We start from the raw sequence: 23,913 nt of genomic DNA on the forward strand, positions 1-23,913 counted from the left end.
GATGATAGCAGGAGCTCATAAATTTCACAGTACACAGTAGCTGATTGGTTAGAGTATACATTAAGTACTGGGTGAAGAGGAGCTTTTTTTAGAAGTAGACTGTTTTATAACTATATTTTGAATGTTTCATGGAATGCCTAAAGCAAAAGATAGCATTTCTTTTTAATCAGGGTATTTATTTGTTGAAATAAATGAATAATTTATTTCCTTGCTATCTTGGTTGTATGTCTTCTTTCTGTGGATCCTTGTCAGGTTGTACTTCAAATGGATATTTTTAGACAGCAGTGTTGGTCTTGGGGAATAATTGAAGCATAGCAGTAGGTGAGTTATATGTCCCTGTAGTTGGCCTTTGGACCTTTTGAATGTCAGTTTTTATAGTAATTTTGTTACTTGAAAACATGCCATGGTGATTAAGTGTTCACATCTTTTATCCCAGCAAATCAGTTGCCATCTTTGCATTGATCAGTCAGGAATACTGCAAGCCTTACTATGTGTTCAGCTGTCTTCGTGATATACATAAAGCAAGTACAGGGTAATTTTTCCATCTGACCTTCCTTCAGTCTGATCTTGTCTCTATTTTTGTTAATGCAGATCAGGTAGTGTGACTCAAAGGGGTCTGAATGCACGTCTTCTGAGTATGTTTATGGGTTTTTGTCTACTTATCCGTCTGTTTATTTTGACAGTGGCTTGTGTGCACATGTTTTTTGTGTATTTATTTGCACGCCTGCATGTACTTGTCGAAATACCTTCCAGAGTTTGCTTCCAAAATGCTGGACCTGGTTCTCAGACTCATGCAATTACTTTGTTTTAAGACTTATGGCAAAAATAGGTAAGTGAAGGAACAAGTGCAACCCAAGAATGTTTTAGTGTTGAGAAGTCTAAACTAACAGGTGAGGGAATAATGAAATTTCTTTAATAAAAAATCACAGGGATACCTTTGATTAGTCATACCATTTATAGCATATTTAGTTGCAAAAGCAAAAAATAAATAATGGGGCAAAATTAATCTATGAAAGCATCCTGGACTAAACCAAAAAGAAAACAGAAAGAAAACAGGAAAATATTGATCACTGCTTTTTATTGGCATAAGTTAAATTATTTCAGCTGTTTATCTCAAGTGATGCTAAAGAATTTAATTTCCAAGAAAATTAAATCACCCTCTGAGATAATTAAAAATAGACTTAATGGCTTAACTTTCTTAATCAGAGCATGAAAATGTAGTTGTATATATTTTAAGCACTCAGGCAGATGTATATGTAAAAAAAAGAATTTGCTTGTAGTAAGGTACAAGGATTGTCTAATTTTGCACTGATAGATTAGACTGTTTGCGAGTATGATCTCTAGCTTGAAAGCTCCGTCTTCCAGGATCTCCTTAGACAAGACAATTTTTCAAAAAATTTTTCAAAAAATTTTTTCAAAAATTTTCATAGATTTGCAGATTTCTAAAATATTCTAGGAAATGGATCTAATGCAAGTTCAAACAATTTAATGTATAATAGCAAGTTGATGTTCTAGCTTTCATTCAGTGTTGTGATGATTTCATAGTATTTGATAGAAATAAATTAAGTAATAGTGGATATGGGAAAACAAGCTAGATATTCCCTCAGCCTGTAAACATTTTATTACATACATGTTTCTGTGGAAAATCTGGACTGAAATTCTACATATTACAGTTACTGATCCCGTCATTCTCTATTTAAAAGATTATCTTTTCAGCAAAAATAAAATTCCCAAACAGGAAAAATTGTGACCTCACTTGATTTTTGCACCAGTTTCATCCCAAATAGATTGTGTTATGCAGTGAAGATAGAAAAACTGATATAGGAGCTGATATAAAAACACAATGCTACAATAGCATCATGATCATCATTATCAGGCTCATGATATAAAGACTCCTTCACAATTCCTCAGACTTTCAAAAGTCCAGTGTATGGCTAAATACTTAACCTACATGCAAAGGTACTGCCATGGCTTATGCCAGTCATGAGGCAGTTTGTGCAAAGACACCATCCAAGGATCTGACAAGAGCTTTAGCTCCAGTAGACTTTAGCATATGCAAGTTACGCCCACTTTTGGAAGCAAATCTAGAAGATTCACCCAAGTTTTTTCTCACTCCCAGTGATAGATACTGTTGAATTTTAACGTCTTTCATAATGGTACTCCCTTCTTTCCACAGAGATGCAGGGCAGGAATCTTGGTCAAAAAGTCTGATCTTCTCTTAATATTAGCTAACCTTCATGTCATTCCTTCCTTGAATGACCCTGTTAAAGCCATTTCCCAGCATGGGTTATAAGTATATTGTATTAGCATTGTCCACCTTTTTACTACTATAATAAATGAAAATACTAAGTCCCATCTATCCCTGAACTGTTTATTAAGAAATTTGGTTGCTGGTGTTCTTTTCAGCTTTCCCTGTTCTAAGTTGCCTTTTTTGTTCTAATGAGACTTAGTTCTCTCCCTTTTAAATAACTTTGTCCCATTGACCAATACCAGATAAATTTCTTTTACCACACTTCCTTTCTCAATAACATTATTTTTTACTTTGATTGTATATGAAGTGGACCGAATAAGGTAGAAGAAAACAAAAAAAAGCACATCAATGCATTATAAATTGAGTGTGTTACAGTGACCAGGTTAAACATAAAACTGTATGTTGAATGAAATGTGACATTTAAATAAAACAAAATGTTTATGGAACAAATCTGTGACATAGAACAGCATAACCACAACAACCTACTTTAGACATAGGATAAATCAAATGGAAAAATAAAAATTGCAGATTGCCTTTTAATGGTGAGTTGCACTTTCTCCCAGAACTCAAGCCTAATTATAATACATTGTCCAACTGTTTCTTTTTCCTTACAGTACTTGGGCTGTATAGAAGTCTTACGGTCAATGAGATCTCTTGACTTCAGTACTAGAATGCAGGTTGCAAGGTAAGATTTTGTACAACTATGTTTTTTAAAGTAACTTCTGAATTGTGTCCCCAGAGCGAAAAGGCCAGAAAGATGGCAAAACACATGGTAAAGGATTTTTGGATACCATAAGTCCACTTTTAAATTTTGCTTTTACATGTGGTATTAATACAATTTCAGCAGGAGTTAAAAGATGTTTTCTCTGTGGATTTTTGATATGCCAGGAGCTACTTTAGAGAATTTTTGCCCATTCATTATGCCAAGTAAGGCACTTATCTGGATACCAATTTAATGGCATTTAAGCAAGTGAGAATTAAAATATGCTTAAAATCTGTGATCTCAAAATTAATCTAGGGAGCTGGTTTGGAGCCCATGTTTATGGGTTTTATAGTAATTTCTTATGAAACGTTTTCAGATTATAAACTATCTGCACAAAGAATATAAAGGAAAATATATCACCACAATGATACCAGAGCCAAAAAAAAAAAAAAAAGAAGAATGATTTCTTTTTCAGATGATATGTAAGAAACAGTAAGCTTTTATTAAGTTCTTATGACAATTCCTTTAAATGTGTCATGGTGTTAAATGTCTCATGTAGAAAGAGTATATAAGTACAAGACTAAAGAAGTAGAAGTGTCCATGATTTTTTTTTTCTATGAAAAATATTTTCTGAGAACTACAGGAATGGTGTTTTGCAGGCATTTTCACTTGAAAAGCTGAGTCATTGATTTCAGAGGAAGGTAGCATTGATGTCTTATAGCAACTGGAGACCGCTTTTTCAAATTCTGGAATTGAAATGATAAAAGAAATCCTTTTCAAAGAAACACATACAAAGTGATATGACTGGATACAGTGCTTTCAACCCTTTGAGGCCTTTTACAGTTGACAATAAATAAATCTGTCAAAAGCCATATATCACACCATAACAGCTAAATATTTCTTTTATTAAATGAGAAAAATCACTTGTTTTTAGGTTTATATGCTAATCATATGGTCTATATACATTGACTTTGAGTTATACCTGCATACAGCAGCTTTGAATTAGCTCCTGTAAGTCCTCACAAAAAGTTAACCATTAATTTGTCAGGATACTGCACTGATGAGAGGCATAGAAGCCAAAGAACAGGTAAATGACAGAATCCCATTTTTCAAAAAATTTAGACTATGGAGGCATTTGATAATTTTACTACTGTACTTTTAAAAACGTACCATGTACATTTCTGATGTATTTCAGCAGTGACCTTTGAAAATTATTTCATATCTAAGAAGACTTGTAGTTCTAATGCAGGTGGTACATTTATGTTTACCACTTGGAAATTCAGTGATACTGGCTTGTGAAACAGTTGTGATAATTATTTGGCTTGTTTTCTATATCTGGAAGTAAATTCATCTTAATTTTTTTGCACAGTTTCCTTCACTGTATGCCTTCATACAGTGTATGTATAGTATTGTAATAGTATTGTACTTTTTTTATTTTCTAGCTTAAAGGCACTACTCTGACATGAGTGCATAAGCATATTAGGTGATCTGAAGCAATATGGTCTACATAAACAGTATATCTTTACCTTGTAGTTCTTCCAATAAAAAACCAAAAATTTCATTGTATTCTACTGTGAAACAAACTTGGAATTGTTGGGGTTTTTTTTTCTGTTGAAGTTATAGCATATATCACTACATGAAATAATTTTGTTATTCCACCTTCTTCTAATTCTGTCTTGAGCACAGAATTATTTTTTTTCAAGCAGGAAGCCATATCTTTCTGGTTCACTTTTTATTTTGCATTTATGGTTTTCTATTTATTATTAAACAATGAAATTCCATCATTTTTGTAATGTAACTCCTGGTCTAAAATTTTTAGGTTTTTAGGTATTTTGAAGTGGGACATAGGATCTTAATCTGCATTTCATTAATTCATCTGGCTCTAGAAATCCCCTTGTCATGTCCTAGATTTTCAGTGCTCACATGCTTTGCTATGTAGCACTTAACATACAAGCCTGTTGTTTAATAAGAAAATATTACAGAATTGCTAGAATTCACACATGCTAGATAATTTTCTGGTGTGTTTTAAGAAACATAACGTAGGCCTCAAGGTATCTACTGAATTAATAAGACTGATGTTCTGATATTACAGGCACCAATTCCTTCTTATGAAGGCACCTGGTATCAAATTGTCTGTGCAGCCCTTTGATTACAAATAAAATAAAAGCACCTGAAAATTACATTTATGTCTACTGCATCATACATGTATTTTTAGGTATGTCCATTGCTGATTTCTCTGCAACTTGCCACCAGTAGAAAAAACCTGTCCTGGTAGCCTGATGACTCCTGATGTGGTGTGGCCAAGGCTTAGGTCTGTAGTGGTAGCTGTGACTGCACCAGCCAAGGAGCCAGGGTCCATAGCTGAAGTAAAAGCTTCTCTGTGTAAACCTCTCTGTGCTGTTTCCTCTAACCGGAGAAACAGATGTCACAGGAGCTGCGATCCCTTTCTCACCCACAACTTTATAAATTGAACCTACTGCTTGCATCACTCCTTTTGGATCTGTAATTTTTTCAGGACCTTTCAAAACCAGTCATAGAAGAAAGTGATCTGTCTTGGATTGATATGGCTTCTGGCATTATGCAGTATTTACAAAGTATGATTAAAAAAAAAACCAGAAAAAATGAGTCAAGTTACTTGATTTATTGTGATAGCCTGGATGCATTTCTTCCTAATAAGTACCATCATGTTTGACACATGGAAAGCACTTACTCCCTTTCTAGCACTGCATCACATGCCTGTCCCTGCCTCCTTTGTTAACCTTACTTTTTCTCCATGTTGCAGAGCTTAAACACAGGAAGTCAGTTATTAGGAATCCTAAATTTGCCTGTTTTCTGCCTTCAAGTTATTGCATATATCACTTTATGTCTCTGTCAGCTTTGAGGATGAGCAAATCCCCAAAAGTAAAATAAGCAGCATTAATTCCTAGAAGAAAAAAAATTGTGGGGCTCCAGTAATGGGAGGGTAAGACATGTGGTCTCCTACTCTTCTTGAAAACTCCTGGTGTTAGTTTAGACAAACCGTTAGTCCCAGTCACAGACAACTCTGTGATTAAATGAATTAGTGCTTGTAAATGGCACTTAAACTGTTGAGTGAGCACTTAGAAATTACTTAAAAATTGGACTGAGATATCCACTTATCTGGTGAATTAGAGGTAAGAAATTCATGTGGAAAGGTTGTGTAGATAATTTGAATGGCTTTGAAATCACAGCTGTTATAATGAATTAGGAAAGTATATACATCAGTGTGCATGCATGGGCGTATCTGACAAATGAAGAACTTTGGCTTCAATTTCAGGAACTGCATCAAAGCTCCAGAGTAAATACATTGGTATTTACAGCCTTTCCTTCTTTATTGCAGTCCTGTAAAATATTGGCTTGTGCCATCTAATGCTGTCTTACCTATCCTATCCTGTAACTTGTGTTTGTTTTGCCTTTTCATTTTTTGTACAGTATAATGTTAAAATTTGCAGCAATATATTTATCTTCATGTGAGAGCAGTGAGCAAACACTTTCACTTGGCATACTCTTCATCAGATCTTAATAACCTTGGTGGTACCTTGCAGTGGTATTACTGCCCTAATTTTGAGTTGAAGGAAAAATGAGCAGTAAAATTTCTAACAGATTTTTGCCTTTATCATTACACGTATGAACTCTCAAGATTCTCTCATTACAGGAGAAGTAGAAGAACTAGAGTAGTATTAATCAGCTGTATTGTATTTATTCTTTCCTTTAATGAATGTAATGTCATGTGAATCTTTGAGCAAATAAGAGGATACGCCAGACAACGGTCAACCATTACACATAATGATAAATGAAAGCAAACTGAATCCACGTGTTGCATCTTTAATTACCCAGTGATAATTCTTGTAACATATGTGAAGTCAAGATGACTTTCTTGGAGAAAGACAAATAGAAGCATTTAATTTTCAACATAGTGGAGGATCAGGAGGACTAGCAGACAAGACTACTGAGCTAACCACAGGTGACAAGTGGTTAAAGTTCATCTGAAACCTACCATCATCGTCATTGAAAAGGGGCCACTCTTAAGCTTCTGTGGCCAGGCCCTTTGTGCCTTCAGGCCTTTTGTAAAAAAAATGTTAAAAATCAGGTAAAATTCTTTTGCAACATGTGCAGTGTTTGCAGTTCATGCAATATGTTTGTGTGCTTATTGTTAAAGCTACGTAGAATAATGAGTCCTCGCTTTTGTGTTGTATGCATGAGTGACTTGTGCACTGGTTTGAATTAGATGTTGCATGCACTGTTTGTTGTACATCTGAGTCTGAACTACAAGGATGCACGTTCACTGGCATTTAATTGAACGCAATCCATTTACTGCATGCAGCATCATGAAGTCACACCTCCCCATGCCGAGTAAAATATTACCTTGCACGTTGTTTTAATAGCAATAGGTCAGAGGATGGAAATGCCTCATATCAGCAGCGGACCCAAATCCAAACTCTGATCTCAGTACTCTGCATGAACTCTGTTGGGATGAACAGCTTGAAAAGTATTCCTCTCCAAATTTGAGGCCTGAGCTTTATTAATAAAATTATTAAACCAAATCCATTTATGCCAATATCCCTGGAGGAGAGATGGTGGAAATCAAAATGTTAGAGTTGTATTTGAGTCCAATGCTAAACAGTATGAAACAGCTTAGTTGATATAGTGTTTCACCTGTATCTGTGTTGTTTGCAGAAATTGTCAGCAAGCATCACTGAAAAAAAAAGGGTGGAAGACATTGAAAAACAAGAATGTGTCTCCTGTGATTCTTGAAGGCCGATAGGTAATCTGTTATCTGCAGTGAATTCTGTATTCAGCGTCCTCCTTAACATGATGTCATGCTTAGAGGTGAGTGTGTTTTATCTCTGCCTTCTTCCGTGATAACTCTGGTTGTGGGATGGCGTTAGGAGATGACAGAACACATAGACCATTTACAGTTGCAGGAAGAGGTGGGCACAGATACTTCAGAGTCAAAGCTGTGGGAAGCATGAGGTGCTAGCTGCTGCTTGGTTCACCAGGAAGCAGGAGTCTCAAAAGTGGATGGAGACATCCTTATAAATCATACAGCATACCTCTGAGTGTGACAGCTATAGATAGTTTGAGAATAATTTACAATTGCTAGTTAAGCTGTTATTAGCACAGACATGTGGTAGAATAAATAGGTTTTTATATGACTAAGACTGCAATCTTTCCTCTTCAGTGCAGTATTAGTTGGAAATTATTACCTAATATTTGGAATAATTTTACTAATATATGGTAATTCAAAGCCAGAATGAGAGCAATTAATTGAGCTCCCCCAGTCCATGTGCCTTTGTAAGAAAACAAAGAACCTCTTGGAGGATGGGGAAGGTGGAAAGTTGGAAATCAAATAGTCAGGGAAGCGGTTATGGATATCACTGTATCCTGGATTTTCAGAAAGATGGTGACTCTACAGGGGTCTGCAGAAGCATGACCTGAAGCAGAGTGGTCTTAATACCATTTAAATGCAAATTGCAATAGAAAGTTAACAGCTGACAGAAATCTGGAAACCAAAACACACTCAAGTTCTGCTAACAGCACCTGGCAGTTTGATTACACAAATAATTGATGGCATAAGGAATTTGTGTGTTGTTCACCTGACATGTCCAGTTACACCAGACAGTTCATCAATGCTGAGCAGTCTTTTTTGGCAAACACAGCCCAGATATTTATAAAGTGTTATCTATCTTACACAGAGCTTTCCCAAGATACCTCTCCAAAGTCCTGCTTTGGACATGAAGTCAGTTAGGCATTAGAGAAAAGTATTTGTTAGACTAAATGCTTTCACTCTACTTCTGTAAAGTTTCCTGTGTCTGCCATTGAAATATCTGCTAATATCTAGACTTTGAGAGAAAATACTTTAATAAATGATCTGAGTCTCAGCCCAGTTTGGAGATTACTATGATCCTGATTTAGCAACAAAAAACAGTTTTAATTTCTCTCTTAATTTCTCTGACCAGGACTATGATAAGTAGCTAGAGACCAGGCTGAATCGAAAAAGCCTGAAGGTCATAAAAGACATTAAGGGATTGAGCCACTTAGCAGATGTAAATCTTAAAGTACTTTTTTTTTAGATGCTTTGGGTGTCATTGTCTATGTTCTTGACAGTTAGAGGGCTGTCTATAAGCAAGGGTTTGTAGCTGTACATTCAAAACCAAGGTTTCATATAGTCTTACTTTATGTTAATCAAAGCTGTGTATGCATGCAGAGTTAAGAGATATAGTTAAGGTGTGCCAGCAGGATAAACAAGTTTCACTCTACATTTCTTAAAATAAGACCATTGTTCAGAACTGTTGTGTTGGAAGAAATCATCAAGATCAGGTATATTTCTGTTACTGATGAATGAGACTGGGTTTTCTGAAACTTACTTGCATGTTATGGAGGAAGGTATAAATTGCAAAGAAATTGTATCAAATATTCCTTAAAAAGTTAGGTCATCTGTAAATACTGAGAACAGAGCACGGAGCATACCAATGGATAAGGAGTTTCTTTGACAAGGAAACCAAAAGAGTCCTTCAAACTGCATTGGTTTCTCTTAGGAGCTTAATGGAAATTTCACACTGAAAGTGCAGGAGCAAAAGAATAACTATCATTAGATAGATTGCATAGTGCACATCTAATGACATGTGGTATTCAAAGCCAGCTGCTTGAGTGTGTAAAGTTTATTCAGTAAACTAAAAATTAAGTTGGCCAGCTTCCTTTCATTTTCTGCTTTTAGATTTTCTACATGTGAGAAAACTCCGTTTGAAGAAACAGAATGGGGAGCTGACAAAAAGAAGAGCTGTCTCCTTGCTCTACAAGTGTCATCAGCTTGCGCACCACATCCGCTTGACGTCACCTTATTCCACAAAAGTTTTCTTCCAGGTTTCCCATGAAGACAGGCTTCACTTTGGCCAGGATGGTAACAAATGGCATCACTTGGTCTTTGCACCAGTTTCTGTGGGGGTTTCCCCTCAGGGGTGCTGCTGCATGGTACTCTGGATTCAAGGCAGTAGGTGCATCTTCACCACAGTTAGCCTCCCCTTTCTTTCCATACTGTTGATTCATTCTCCTTTACTTCTTCAGCCTTGCATCCTCCAGACATGGTCAATCTGCTGTCAAATACTGGTTTAGTCTTTGGAGGTTGTCAGTGTCCCCTGTGCTACTTCAGACAGTGCATGCTCATTTTGCCTGTTTTGCAAATGAACAAAAAGTATTTAAATTATTAAACAGACTTCTAAAATGTATTTTTGGCCTCTGTTTCTTTTTTTGTAAATTATTTTCTCAGAAGCAAGTTATTTTTAAATTTAGTACAGACTTTGTTTCTCCTCAGCAAATACTGGTACAATATTTAGTAATGATTAAAATTGACAGGAACTTAATACTGTTAAGAAATAACTGTGACCTTTCTGAGCAGTTCTTCCATGTAAAAAGTCAGTCTTTTGCTGTCTGTTTTTCAGCCTGTGAAGTCCTAAGCTTTTGAGGTGGGGAGATGTAAACTTGGGAAATACAGGACACCAGAATATCTTAAAAAGAGAGTATTAGTAGGTTTTAAATATTTTGAAACAAAAGATTTCAGACTAAAATGTAGTCACATTTTCTCATCTCATTATTTGAGATGGCTTTACTTTTCCTAAATATGCTGAGAAAATCTGTGCTTTTTCTATGTGTATGTAATTTCCCTGAAATATGAGTTCCAGAATTCTGGGGTTTAAACAATTAAATAATAATTATTAAGAATGGGAACAGCACAATCAAAAAATGGAGAGTATTTTCATGTGATGATATTTCATAGAGGAACACATTTGAACTTCCTGAGTGGACTACTTTGTATAACAGAATAAAATATCACTAAAGCTATGAATGATACCAGGGCATTAGCCTTTTTAATGGAACTAAATGTCAATGTAAAATGTCCTTTTTTCTTTCTCAGATGTCAAGCCACTTTAAAGCAGTATAGGTCAATCGCAGAAATTGAATATTGGTGATTTTTTACTGAATGCACTTGAATGCTGAAATTATATTCAAAATACGCAACATGTTTTGTGCCAAGATAATGACTCCACAGTATGACCATCTGCAAAGCAGAAAATACTCTTGGGCAGATTTGGAACTCAGCATGAGGTCCTTACTGCAGACAGCACAATAACTAATTTTACAAGAGATTGGCATAACTCTACTCTGATTTTTTCTGAGCCTACCTAATGAAGCAGGATGTGGCTTAGAAAGGTGTAATGTCAAATAATTTTCCTTTTAGAAAGGGAGCAAATGTAATCACAACCAACTTTTCCAAATTGGTCAATATTTAGCCATGCAGATACATACAGAACTTTTGGTTTCTCCTTCCTTAGGCAGGGGTTTCCATACACAAGTCAGGTGATGGCACGCTCAGCCTAGTGGCAATACCTGTTCCTGGGCTTGATTTGTATATCAGGTGTTTGTGCTGCTGAGGCATTTTCAAATTTGATTTGCTGAAAAAAAATGGTTACCCTGTCTACCCTGTCCTTCCTAGCAGTGCAAGCCGAAAAGAAGTCTGTAGGCCATCCTTTCCACTTCACTAGGCTATTTGGCTATCTGGTTGGGGAGCTGTCACAGAATTATGGAATGGTTTGGGTTGGAAGGGACTATAAAGACCATTCAGTTCCAATCCACTGCCATGGGCAGGGATACCTGTCACTGAACCAGGTTGCTCACAGCCCCATGCAACCTGGTCCTGAACACTTCCAGGGCTGGGCCACTCACACTTTCTCTGGAAAACCTGTTCCAGTTCCTCACCTCCCTCACAGTGGAGGGAGGCACCTCCTTCCAGTGCCTCACCTCCCTCATGGAATTTCTTCCTAATATCTTGTCTAAACCTACAGTTTCAGTTTGAAGCCATTCCCCCCATCTTATTACTAAATGCTCTTCACCTTTCTTGTAGGCTCCCTTCAGCTGCTGGAAGGCCATGTTATTTCACCCTAAAGCCTTCACTTCTCAAGACTGAGCAATCCCAGTTCTCTCAGCCTCTTCTCATAGGAAAGGTGCTCCATCCGTCTAAGCTTCTTGGTGGCCCTTGGATAAAATGCATATTCAGTGCAGTGACAGATGTTTAGTTGTCCTTATTTTTCTTATTTTCTTCAAATACTGCTTTTAGACTCCTTAACTCCCACGCAGAAAAAGTACTGTGCCTTCTGTTGCAGGCGTGCAAAGAGTTGCTGCCAGGACACTCTGACCTTGATTACACAGAATTGCTCTATGAATATGTTTTCTGAAGTTCCCAGCATTTTCACTAAAAGCATTGTTAACTTGAACCCTGCAGTTGCTTGAATAGATTTAGTATTCACAGAGGTTCAAAATCCAAAGACTCCCAGTCTTCCCACAGCCTTTGGGAACATTGAGTTCTGTAAAACCAAAATATTTTACCAAAAGGAAGACAGCTGGAAAGTGTATAGTCTTTTTTAATGGAGTGAGAGGATATGTAGCCCAGTTAGGTTTTTTTTTGGTTTGGTTTGGTTTTTTTTGGGGTGGTGGTGTGTTGTTGGTTTGGGTTTGGTTTTTTGTTGGTTTTTTTTTTTTTTTAGTGGGCTTATTTGGTTGGTTGGTTTTCTTTGTTTGTTAGGTTTGGAGGTTTTGTTTAAGTCTTCTCTCCTCTGCAAAGACAGGGCATGCAAGGAGTAGTCAAGGCTGCCTTGTGAAGTCTTGGGCTGGGTTTCAGCCTTTTCACCTAGTTATTCCCTCTCCTATCTCAAGGGGCAGTTTTGATCAACAAAGTCCTTGAATCAGATGAATCTATTGAGTAAGACACTTAATGTTGGGTTATCAGGAGCTGGCAGATAGGAGAGGTAGTAGCAAAACTGCTACAAGACCCAACTCTGCTCTAGAAAAATAACAAGATTGCACACATTTTTTGTTGGGTGCAGCAGCCTGAAAATCCGCTTGTCTTTCTGTAAGTTCTGGGCTGCCACTAAAGAGAAAAGATGATGGGGGCAAATAGGAAGAGAAAGGAAATGATAGACTAACTTATCCTTCAAGTACGTATCTCAGAAATTCAAGTCCTTTCTGTGAGGCAAAACCTATGAGGTATCTCCATGTACCAGTTGAACCACTAGAATAGACAGAGGAGACAAGTGTTGGTGATGTCTCTGTGAGAGGAGACAAGTGTTGGTGATGTCTCTGTGAGAGCAGCTTGCAGTCAAAATGCCTGGGAAACTAAGACACAGCTGGTGAAGCAAGAGGCATGGGTCTGAAAGACTGCCACTGGCCTGAACTTCCCATTCTATTGCCTCCAAAGGATTCACTTCAGCAGAAGAAAGAGATGGGAAACCACAAATTTTAGCCAGGGAGGATGGCTCTGTAAAAGTTAATGTCTGCTTGTTTTTTCTTGAGTCAAAGAAAAGCATTTTTGGTGAATTTTTCGTTTGAGAGGTGTACCGTTTGCTTTTCCCTGGTTACATTTTCAGGAGTAACCCTTGTCTCAGCATTATGATGATCACTGTGTGATGCTTGCTTTATTTCTAAGATGCATCTGATATGTTTTTTTAAACCAACTGCTTTTTACTTGCTCTGTAAGAAAATCCAGTAATTGCTCTAACTAAAACACTTGTTTCGAGTAAAAAAAAAAAAAAAGTGGTGAAAGTGGGAACTAAATACAGGTGCTGAACCATGAAATGGGGTATTGTTGTAGCTATAATGGTCTGAGTGCATATGCAAGGCAGGGTTTGTAGTAAGAGGCGTTTTTTGGATAAAAAGATGTAGGTGGGGGAAAAAAAGGCATAAGACAAGTTATGGAAAAACCCACCTCTCCTCTAGACCTGAAGAAAAGATAGTGTGCTTGGAAGGTTTTTTTAAAAGACTTTTTAACCATCTCTTGCTATAAATCTCACATTTCTTCAGAATGGCAGGACGATAAACCTACTTCAAGGTGTGTTCCATTCCCCCAACCACCCATCTCCCCAAACCAATACAATGTGATTCTTTCACGTGATTCCAACTTTGAATGGGGTCCAAACTGAAAGTGCACAAGGCATGACTATTTATCAGCTAGTGATTGCCACCTGATATAATCTGTCACATTTGCTAAGCCATTATAAGTTGAATGCTGGATATACATGTATGGCATTGTTCTCCTGACTCACTTGTTGATCCTGTGCATAGTTGAAATATACAGAACATGGCATAAAGTTAATATCATTTTTGTCTTTATCTAGATGATGTTTCAAGGTTTTGATTATTTTGGCTGTTCTTTATCTTGTAGTTCATTGTTTCCCATTCTTTTGTTTTCTGGTTTGGTTTTTTGGTTGGTTGGTTGGTTGGTTGGTTGGTTGGTTGGTTTAGAGTTTGGAGAGTTTAGCATAAAATATTTGTTATTTGCACGGTTTTTGCTCTAAATATAATGTTCTGTTAGTCTCAATACATATAAAAATAGTTAAACAATGTTGGGAGCCACCTTTGCTCATTCTTGTGAAACCATTCTGTCTTGCAGTGGGACAAGCCTGTTAAAGTTTTGTACCTAGTGGTACAGGAGAAAATTCTAAACACTGACCAGATTGACCATTCACATAATAAGTTGCTAAATAATGAAAGGAACTTTCAGTAAGATTCGTTTGGAGCAGTATGATTTCAAGAGTTTTTGTGATGTACAGTTACTTTTCTATGAAAGGGTAAAGATTAAAATCCGTTTTGGACATACATTTCTTTCAGTCAACCCAAGCGTGATGGGAAGTTTGAAGCAATCTTAAAAAAATGACATAAAATATTGTTTCAGGCAATGATTTTCCCTGTAATATAAATGTAAGGCCACTAATATACTACTCAAACTGTATTGAAATAGTATAAATTAAAATGTTGTACATCCTATGTACTCTGTAGAATGCACATATTACTAAGAATATTTTAGGGTTCTGATACTGTCGAAATCCTGGTTTTGCTCTTACTGGAAAAGTGCATAGTGTAGTAGTAAGAAAAATTATACTTTCTAACTCTGACATTAAAAAAAACCTTTTTTTTTGAAGGTGGTAAGCAATGTACAAAAGTGAGATGGAAGGATGATATTATATTCTAATTTACAATATCCTAGTTTACAGTGAGAAAAGGTATTTTTAATAGTGTGAGGAAACATTTTCTTTTTGAAAGGAAAGCTAACTGACCTGCTAACTGTCCTCACTTGTGCACAGAAATACAGTTGAAACTGTTCTCTCCAGTGCATTTCTAGCGTAATGAAGAAACCCACACATTCTTTTGCCATAAAGCTTTTTTCTGTCTCTTCAGGGAAGCAATCAGTCGTGTTTGTGAAGCCATGCCTGGTGCCAAAAGAGCCTTCAAGAAACGAAAGGTATTTTTTTTTCTTGTAGTGCAGTTGACTGTATTTTCTCTGTACAGCACAGTGGAGACCAGGCACAGCAGGCAGGTGACTTTAAGGCAGCTTTGAGAATTGCAGATGATTAATCATTTAAAGTATTGGCTGGTTTTACTCACTGTGTGTTGTCACTTGCCCTTTTGGTCAGGATCTGCTTTTGTACGCATCTGGAAATATAAGTACATCTAGGATGAAGATTGTGCCTTTATGTTCCTTCCATAGAAACCTCCTCCTTTTACTCTCTTTTGTAGATTGCAGGTGGAAGAGTTAAAACCAACAAATGGGATGCCTTTACATAAAATGCATGAGTAAATTATGGAAATAGGTGCTGGCAGGTACAGCAGAAGCCCAAAACATGTGTAGTTTTGAAAGTGGCTAGATTTGTTCTTGAAAGGTAGATATACTGATGACATTTAAAGAGTTTGATAATCACTGATTTCTGGAAATGGAAAGAGCATATGAGGTGATCATTTGTTCCCTCCGCTTTTTCCATAAACACCTGTGGCTGATGGTCAGTGCCCAGTGCTGATGGTGAGTCCAGTGTGTACCTGGTGTCATTACTACCATGCTTTTATTTTTATTTGTGTGCTGGGAGTTGGGGTCTTCATACAGGGAGAGGAGGAAGCCTTGGCTCAGCTCCTGCACTGATGGCTCTCAATAGTGTCCTCCAGAGGCCTGTTAGCAAAGCTGGGATGTGATGCTATCTCTAAGAGAAGAAGCATAGAAAGTAGTTATTTATAGCCCTTGTGTGTGTTCTTGGGCACAGGAGAAGAGTGTGCAGGTGAGGGAAAAGTTCTGCCTTCTTCCCCAGCTGCTCCACCATCTAGGCGGAATCTCAGCAGAAAGGAATGCAATGAAATGCCACTTGTTTGCAGTGGAGAATCATATCCTGGTAAAATCAGTCATATGTGACAATATGTGTCACAGTGTAATCGGAAATTGTCTCAGAAATTAAGGCTATGCTTTCACCTCCACCAAATTTATCTCATTGGCTTTTCTTGCTTCCCTGGCTTTTCATTTTAAATTTGAAAGTAAAGACAAAAGTATCTTTTCTCTTGGAAAGCATAATGACACAAAATGTAGTTGAAAAAATAGGTTAAACAGAGTTCCAAGCACCTAGTGGGACACCTTGCTGTATTACAGGTTTTAAAAGTAATGTTCCTTATAAGTTGTTGAAAAGAGCAATAGAACTTCAGATAAATGTCAAAGACATGTGTCTTTTGCTGGTCTGTACATTCATCATATTTCTGTGACTAGTGACGTATCAATTTGGTTAAGGTGACATGTACTTCCTGAAGCCAAATTTTCACACTTTACCTTCACTGTCGATGGCGACCCTTAGGCATGACTTGGGAATCATGAAGGATTAGGGAAAGAGGAGATACAAGGATATTCAAAAGAGTTTGTTCAAAAGAGAAGTTAATCAAGTACTAACTCTGTAACATGAAAGGGTTGAAACAGTGCAGCACATGTTACATAGGAGCAGTATGTACACAGTGTATTTTTAATCAGTTAAACTGAAGGAAAAGAAGATAAAGTTGAACGTATGTAAACTTTCAGGACTGCAGAAGCTCAAGTGTGTCCATCCTGCTAGGAACAAAACTGTCCAAGCTTGCAGGCAGCTTAGGACAAGTGCAAACATAGTGACAGAAAAGCTCTGTCTCCAGTCATTTTGTGTTTTTATCCCAATGACCAACATGAGTATTTACTAGTGCACGTAGAGCAAGTTAAAGGGCTTGGTCTGTTATTGCTGGACAGCCTTTTTTTTACAGTCTGAGGTTACTTGAATGTGGCTGCTCGCATGCAGGTTTGTGTTTCCCCGTAGCCATCAAAGGTTAGAAGTTTATGAATTTTGCTTTGACAACACAACTTCTATTGCTGCAATACATCCTAAGAGCTGGTGAAATGCCTATAAAAATTATTAATACTATTACATCCTCCATATTACATTCTTAGACTTATTCTCTGATAATCTTTAGATGCATATTTTACCCCAGCATGAAAGGTTTTATTTGTCTATATCTGGCTTTTACCTACTTTTAAGTTTACAAGCAAAGAATGGTTGGGGTTGGAAGGGACCTTTAGAGGTCATCCAATCCATAATACTCTATCCCATTTTGTGAGCATTCCGTCAGTATTACTGGAGTCCACTTTCCATGTGGCAAGGGGGTAGAACAGTCAGTAGATGTAGAGCAAATAGTAAATTTCAAGAGTTGAAGCTATTTTTATAGAACAAGCACATTGTTGTTTTATGACCCTGACTGAAGGCATTCATCTTAGTCTGCTTACTTGGTCCCTTGGTGAAGATGACACTGGTGCTGTCTCACAAAACTCCTATTTTTTTTCTTTTGTGAAGAGTAGATGAAGAACTGCTTAGGTAGTATCATAATTATTATTATTAGCAGTAATACTAGTAGTATAAATGAGAAATAATTTCCAGAGGAAAACAGCTGTTGCAATTAAATGATCTTTGAAAAGTCATAAACTTTTTAGAAGCCTTTAAGATCACCACTAACCCTACATACAATGAAGGTCATTAAAAAAAAAATCAGAGAACAAAAATCTGCTTTTTCCCCCCCTCCTCACAGCCACCAAGCAAAGTCCTTTCTAGCATCTTGGGAAAGAGCAATCTTCAGTTTGCAGGAATGAGCATAATGTTGAATATCTCCACCAGCAGCTTAAATCTAATGAATCCTGATACAAAACAGGTGAGTGTAACTTCTGTATTAACTTGTGAGGCTTTTGATGAACAGCCTGCTGCACAATTATTTGTTGTCTGCCAGATACCCAGTTGCTCAAAATTATTCCTCAATAATGTCATAAAATGAATGAACCCAAAATATAATCATAGTGGAAGTCAGCTTATTTCACTGTTCAACACAACTCTGATAAATTATTTTCTTCTTGCTGTGTTTCAGGTAGATTGGTTTTGCTCTTAAAAGACCTATGATGTGAAATACCATTATCTGGTTGTGGGAGTTCTTGTTGAATAAAATTACAAACTTTCAGAGTCATAAATGGGGTGTGCTTGGAGCAACAACTAAAATACTGAATGTACATCCCCAATTTTGTTGTTTTCTTCCCATTTAGAGTCTTAAAGGGCAAACTGTTCCTTAGGCGCTGCCAAAAATACAGCCTCAGGGATTTTGCAGTGCAGTGAAAGGCCAGTCTTTTAGAGAGACAAAGCAGCCTTTTTAAAGTAGCTCATTTCTTCTTCTTCACTGTGCTGAAGGTACAGACAGACTTTGGGGAATCACTGCAGTGGTTTGTGAATGATGTATGAGATGAGAAAAATCCTTCCTTATAAAAAGGAAGCAGACAGACATGCGTAGCCACTGCTGTGCTATTTGCTGTGAACCACATATTGCATTAGGGCATGCAACTTTCTGCCCAGATACAGAGAGAAAAGAAGTAAAATTCCTACTGTCCTTTGGGGCCTCAGGGTTAAAAAGTAAGAAAGAATATATATACCATTTATTAAAAAGCTTGCTGTTCATTACTATGTTTTCATTCGTATATCTTCATTCTTATCCTTATTTAGAAAACATCATAATCCTCTGCAGTGGGCACTGAGACTGGGGGAGCAGGGCTATGACTGGCAGTAGTCTGCAGCTTTACTATGGAATATGCACAGCAGTGCTTTTCATGAGGACAGTTACTCCCCATCAGAAGCATAAGAATGTGATAGTAATTAGCTCTACTAAGGGAGTGCCAAACCCTGAAAGTCAGCTTGTCATCAGCCAGTGCTAGAAATGTAATTAAATTCATTTATTTCAAAGAATCATCCCCTACATGTTTTGCCTTTTCTCTGAATTGACAAAACTGTTCATCTTCCTCTAATATCATTCTTTTTGAGGTAGGCACTTCTGGGTGCTGCGGGCCTGGGAAATGTCTGGTTTCTCAGAGATCCTTAGCCTGGCTGTGGCCTCTCCTGTTTCTTGTTTATGTCTATGTTTAAGGATTTGATTTGCAGATAAGCATGGCCCAGCAGCTTTGCCCTTTGAGGCCCCACACAGGAGGATGGCTGCAAACTTCTGTAATAGTGTCTTTTTTCCAGCAGATCTGAAAGGAAAGAAAAGATAAGCCAGGGTTGTTAGCCCTTGAGGTAGAAGGAAAGTAACTGCATGTACCCCTACACAACAGTACTGAGAACATATTAAGCAGGGATGAGTGGGACATGATTTTGTTTTGCTTATTTCTTTAAAATGAAGGTTGGTGTAGATTAAAAAGTTTCTGAACTGTATGCCAACATTAGTGATTTTTTTATTTGAAGCAATGCAAGGCATTGATGGTTTGCTGTATCTCTTTTCAGTATTTTGATGTTGTAGAGGTGAGGTAGGGAATACCCCTGCTTCAAACTAAATTAGCTGTGGAATTCAAAAAAGCACCTAACTTGAACTAATGGTTTCAAGCACTTTTCAGCTTCCTTAAAATTTGAATAAAATTTCTTTTGTGACAATAGGAAATAATTTTTCTTTTACATGCTGAAATAAAAGATTAGGTTATTTGCACAAGTCAAGCTGGTGATAATATGAAATTGCGTAACAGAACTTCACTACTTCATTTCTATTATTAGGATAATCTACATTCTATATGGATTCTATATATTCTGTTGTTACTTCTTTAAGAGAAGGAAATCCTCACTGCTAAGTAGCAGAACACTAATTTACAAGTGTACACTTAAAAACTAACCACATCTTTGGAGGATGTTGTAGGACGAGCAGGGCTGTTGAAAATGAAGAGCTCTTTACACAAAAGAAACACTACAAATAGAAGTCACTTCTCTCTGGCTTAGTGAAGCAGCAAGATTCAGAGAAAGTTCTGTCAGATTTTTTTCTTTCCAAGGAAGGTAGTTGATGGTTCAGGTTTTTAAGAAGCAGGTTAGGGGAAACAGTACAGAGAATATTTTTTCTAGCCTATTTCGTTATTTCCAAAATGGTTTTTTGTTTTTGGTTCCCTCTCCAAAGTGAAGAATCAAGATCCTAATTCTTATTGTCACATGCTTTGAGGCACTTAACAGTGGCCTGTCCCATCCCAGATGAATTCCTTGGCATGGCTTCTGTGACTCAAATATCAAGTGAAAGTTTCTTTCAAATAACCTTTTCTTTCTTGGTTGTTATATGATTTCATTATTAAAAGATTTTGTAAGTTGATTCTCAGAATAGCAGAGATGTTCTGCTTTTATTAGAGATTCAGGACAAATTGTCTTTTCCCGGAGAAATATCATATTAGTTCAAATTGTACATAAGCAATTTGAATTTCAAATGCCCTGGAGTGTGCCTGTGAATTTGTCCACAATACTACACTGCAGCTAGATTCAAATTTCTGTTTGCATATTGTAAACATGTTGATGTTTGAAGCATAAAATGACACAGTAGGTGTTGGATGCAATGTTAGGAATCTTAGCTGGTGTAGAGGTTGGCATGGTTTCACTGATTTTGCCAGAATGGCGTTAGTAGAAAAATGGTTTGATGAATAGGACCTTTTGTCTCATTCATCATTATCTGTAATAAAGAAAGTGAGTTTTAGCAGATTAAAATTTCTACAAAGACACTCTCCGACAGGTCTGTATGATTTACTAGAGTTCTGAGAACATTTAGCAATCTTGCAGTATCCTGATGCATTTTAAAGAACACCAGAATAGAAACATTTATCCTTAAGTTTGTTTATATTATCATGCTACTCTTTGAAGTCCTTGTAGGTAATTTTGATCTTGGTTTTGGATTTTCACCAGCATACAAGCAAAAAACAGAAATCAGAATTGCAAACTGTAAGAAACCCATCTGACTCACACTTATTCTTTCTGATCCATACAGATCATAGCAAATCACCATATGCAATCCATCTCCTTTGCGTCTGGAGGTGATCCGGTAAGCATTTCTGTAAAGCTTTCTCCCACACAGAAACTGCTTTGGGAGGGCCATGTGACAAAATTTAAAGCACATCTTACTAAAAGAAAAATACAACCACAACAGCTCCTGTTTCTTCTTTCATAAATTTTTCTTGATTGTTGCCATCAAGCTCTGTTTGAGGGGAATGGCTGACAAGCGTTCATGAATCCTCCCCTTTGACTGACTGTAACAAAAACTATCAAGGGGCTGTAAGCATTCATATAGTAACTGATAAGCAGGGCTTAGTTTTTCAGAGCAATGCAGAATAGTTATATGGGCATTGTATGGATTTTTATCCTGTTATTTATCTTGCACTTTTTACAGTAGTAGAATATGTTGCATCTATATTTATAGTATTTATAGTAATGCATGCTTTTCCTTTTCTTTTTCTTCTCACCTGTAAGTGTGAATTGAGAAGACTGTGCTAAATTCTGCCTGCAGGTATATTTGCTACAGTCATGCAGGTTGAAGGCAGGCTTTCAGGAAAAGCACAGATCTTTCTCTCCTGTTTTGCAAATCTTTTAGATACACCTACAAATTTTATTCCTTTAGATCAAAGGGCAGATTCCTGCTTATTGTGCTTTCCCTTATTTTTATAATCTGTTCATCCAAAGGTGTATTAATAAATGGGCTTCAAAAGTATTTGTCATTTAGGAAGCAATGGGAAAAATATAAATTGGTGACATTGCTCTTACCTAAGAGGTTTGAAAGCTTTTAAACTTAGATTAATTGAATGAGTACCTTTTCCTTCATCATGGCTGTCATGTATCAGTCATGTACTACAAGTAAGGCAATTTCTAGCCTTCTTTGTGAGTTAATTTCTCTCAGTTCAACTCTGTTAAGGTGAAGATGCTTGGTGCTTTCTGTGTTCATTGTGTTGTTGTCAGAAACATAAAGACAAATTCTAGTCTTAGTATAGCTTCGCTGAGCTCAGTACAATTGCAGAAGGGAAAAGGACGTGATATCACAATAATTTGGGGAACAAAAAAATGGATCAACAGCAACTTGGAAACACAACAGATTGCAATGGATGCTGTAAATGAACAATTCCTGAAGTGGGCAGAGGAGTGATTAGCACAGTTCCCTGCCTCCATAAGAAGATTCTTTGCTACCCATCTGCCATCCCAAATGCTAGGTCCTAGAAACACCATTTCACACTGCCCACTGATGAAATGATTTACCAGGAAAGAGGAGAGGAACAGCAGTAGAGTTCTGGATTTGGAGTAAACAAGCTCTTCCAAATGTTTTAAAGAGATAAAAATCTCACTACTGAGTCAGTGAGCTACCAGAGAAATAAAATTGCATGGTGCAAGGGAGCCTACAAGATACAGTGAAATTATGAATTTGTGTTCTCAATAAGACTACTGCATGAGTTCAGTCTGGTGTTGGGATGAAGAAAGTAGGTATGAGTATCTAATGTTTTTCTACAAGCTTATCTCTGGTCTAGTAAGGAACAACTTTAACTCAAAAGCTTGTGCAAAAAGCAGCTGGTTCCTTTGTTATGGGTGCATGTTGAAGATGACAAAATGCAAGGATGTGATTTAGCTCACAGCTTTATTTACTCATCAGAGAGTCATCTAGACATAACCTTCATCAGCCCTTAATGATTTCTACTTTGACCACCACCAAACTGCATCTCCCAACCACAGCTGGCCTCCAGACTGTAAATGTATCTCCTTATACGACTTTCAAACAGGTTGGAGAAAGGCCATAGTGACCTAGGAAGCTAGGTATGTGCCTGTGTTTCTTCAGGAAGTGATTCCTTTATTTTGAAGTTATTTTGGAATTTGGTTTTCTAGGAGGTGAGACTACTCTCACTTCTCTACCCCATTAACCTTTCTCTCTGGATATCTGCCTCCCATTTGTCATAGCAGTCACCTTTACCACCTTCCTCCCACTCCCTTACCAATAATTATATTATTCAAAATATAACCCCTGGAGAAGTGTTCCACAGTCCTGGAGAAAGACTAGAATATATACTTTTGCAATATTCCTCTTTGCAATGAGTCAGTTCCTGGCTGTCAGAATATGGGAGCTTAAAAACCTCTGTGCCAAATCCTTTTACGTGCCATTTCAGAACCATTTTTATTTCACCTCCAAGGCTGTGCTCTCAATCTGCTTTAGCTCCCTTCAGTCCCTCCTATGATACTCTATACAATTTTGCTCCACAGTAATTTCAGGTGGCTGTTTCCAGGCTGCCAGAGAAGACATCTGTTTTTTAGAGATATCTGCTGAAGTTTTGGAGTGGAGGATGTCATAAAGTCTAATAAGGCAGGTCTCTCAGAGGTCCCTGAAGGCAGTAGTTTTTCAATTTCAGCAATACCTCCAAATTTTAACACTGCAATGCAATGTCTTTAGGCTGAAAATTATAGCTCATTCATGCTTGTTTTCAGTTCTTGAATGTCAAGGATCACTTTGCTGCATAAGCCAAGTCCTGCATAGCTTTTGGATGAGGGTCTTCTAACTTAGCCACACTGAAATGTGCCCCCCTTAGGTCCTTAATGGTTTGTCATAGTCAGCTTGAATCTCAGAGTTTTAAATGAAATAAGGAGTAGGTGTTTTCAGACTGTCACACCCATGCTAGCTATGAGATAGATCTATGATTTACTCAGGCATAAATTTATCCATTAGCTACGCCTGAAGTAGTAAATAAATTGATCTATGGCCCATTTTCTAGTCTTTCTGGCCCTGAAATAAATAACACAGTGCAATTTGCACCCACACATTCACTCTCTTC

The 23,913-nt window shown here is 37.2% G+C and overlaps 1 protein-coding gene across 1 annotated transcript in view; it reads left to right on the forward strand.

Moving 5' to 3' along the window:
* The window catches only part of SHC3 (SHC adaptor protein 3), a 52,763-nt gene that overhangs the window by 14,339 nt on the left and 14,511 nt on the right, over window positions 1–23,913 (forward strand). The window contains exons 3-6 of the mRNA XM_050986888.1: window positions 2,866–2,936; window positions 15,198–15,261; window positions 17,874–17,993; window positions 21,102–21,155. Coding sequence (XP_050842845.1) covers window positions 2,866–2,936; window positions 15,198–15,261; window positions 17,874–17,993; window positions 21,102–21,155 — 309 coding nt within the window. The remainder of the gene's footprint in view (window positions 1–2,865; window positions 2,937–15,197; window positions 15,262–17,873; window positions 17,994–21,101; window positions 21,156–23,913) is intronic.

Source organism: Serinus canaria, chromosome Z (assembly GCF_022539315.1).
Source record: "Serinus canaria isolate serCan28SL12 chromosome Z, serCan2020, whole genome shotgun sequence".
Classification (NCBI taxonomy): domain Eukaryota; kingdom Metazoa; phylum Chordata; class Aves; order Passeriformes; family Fringillidae; genus Serinus; species Serinus canaria.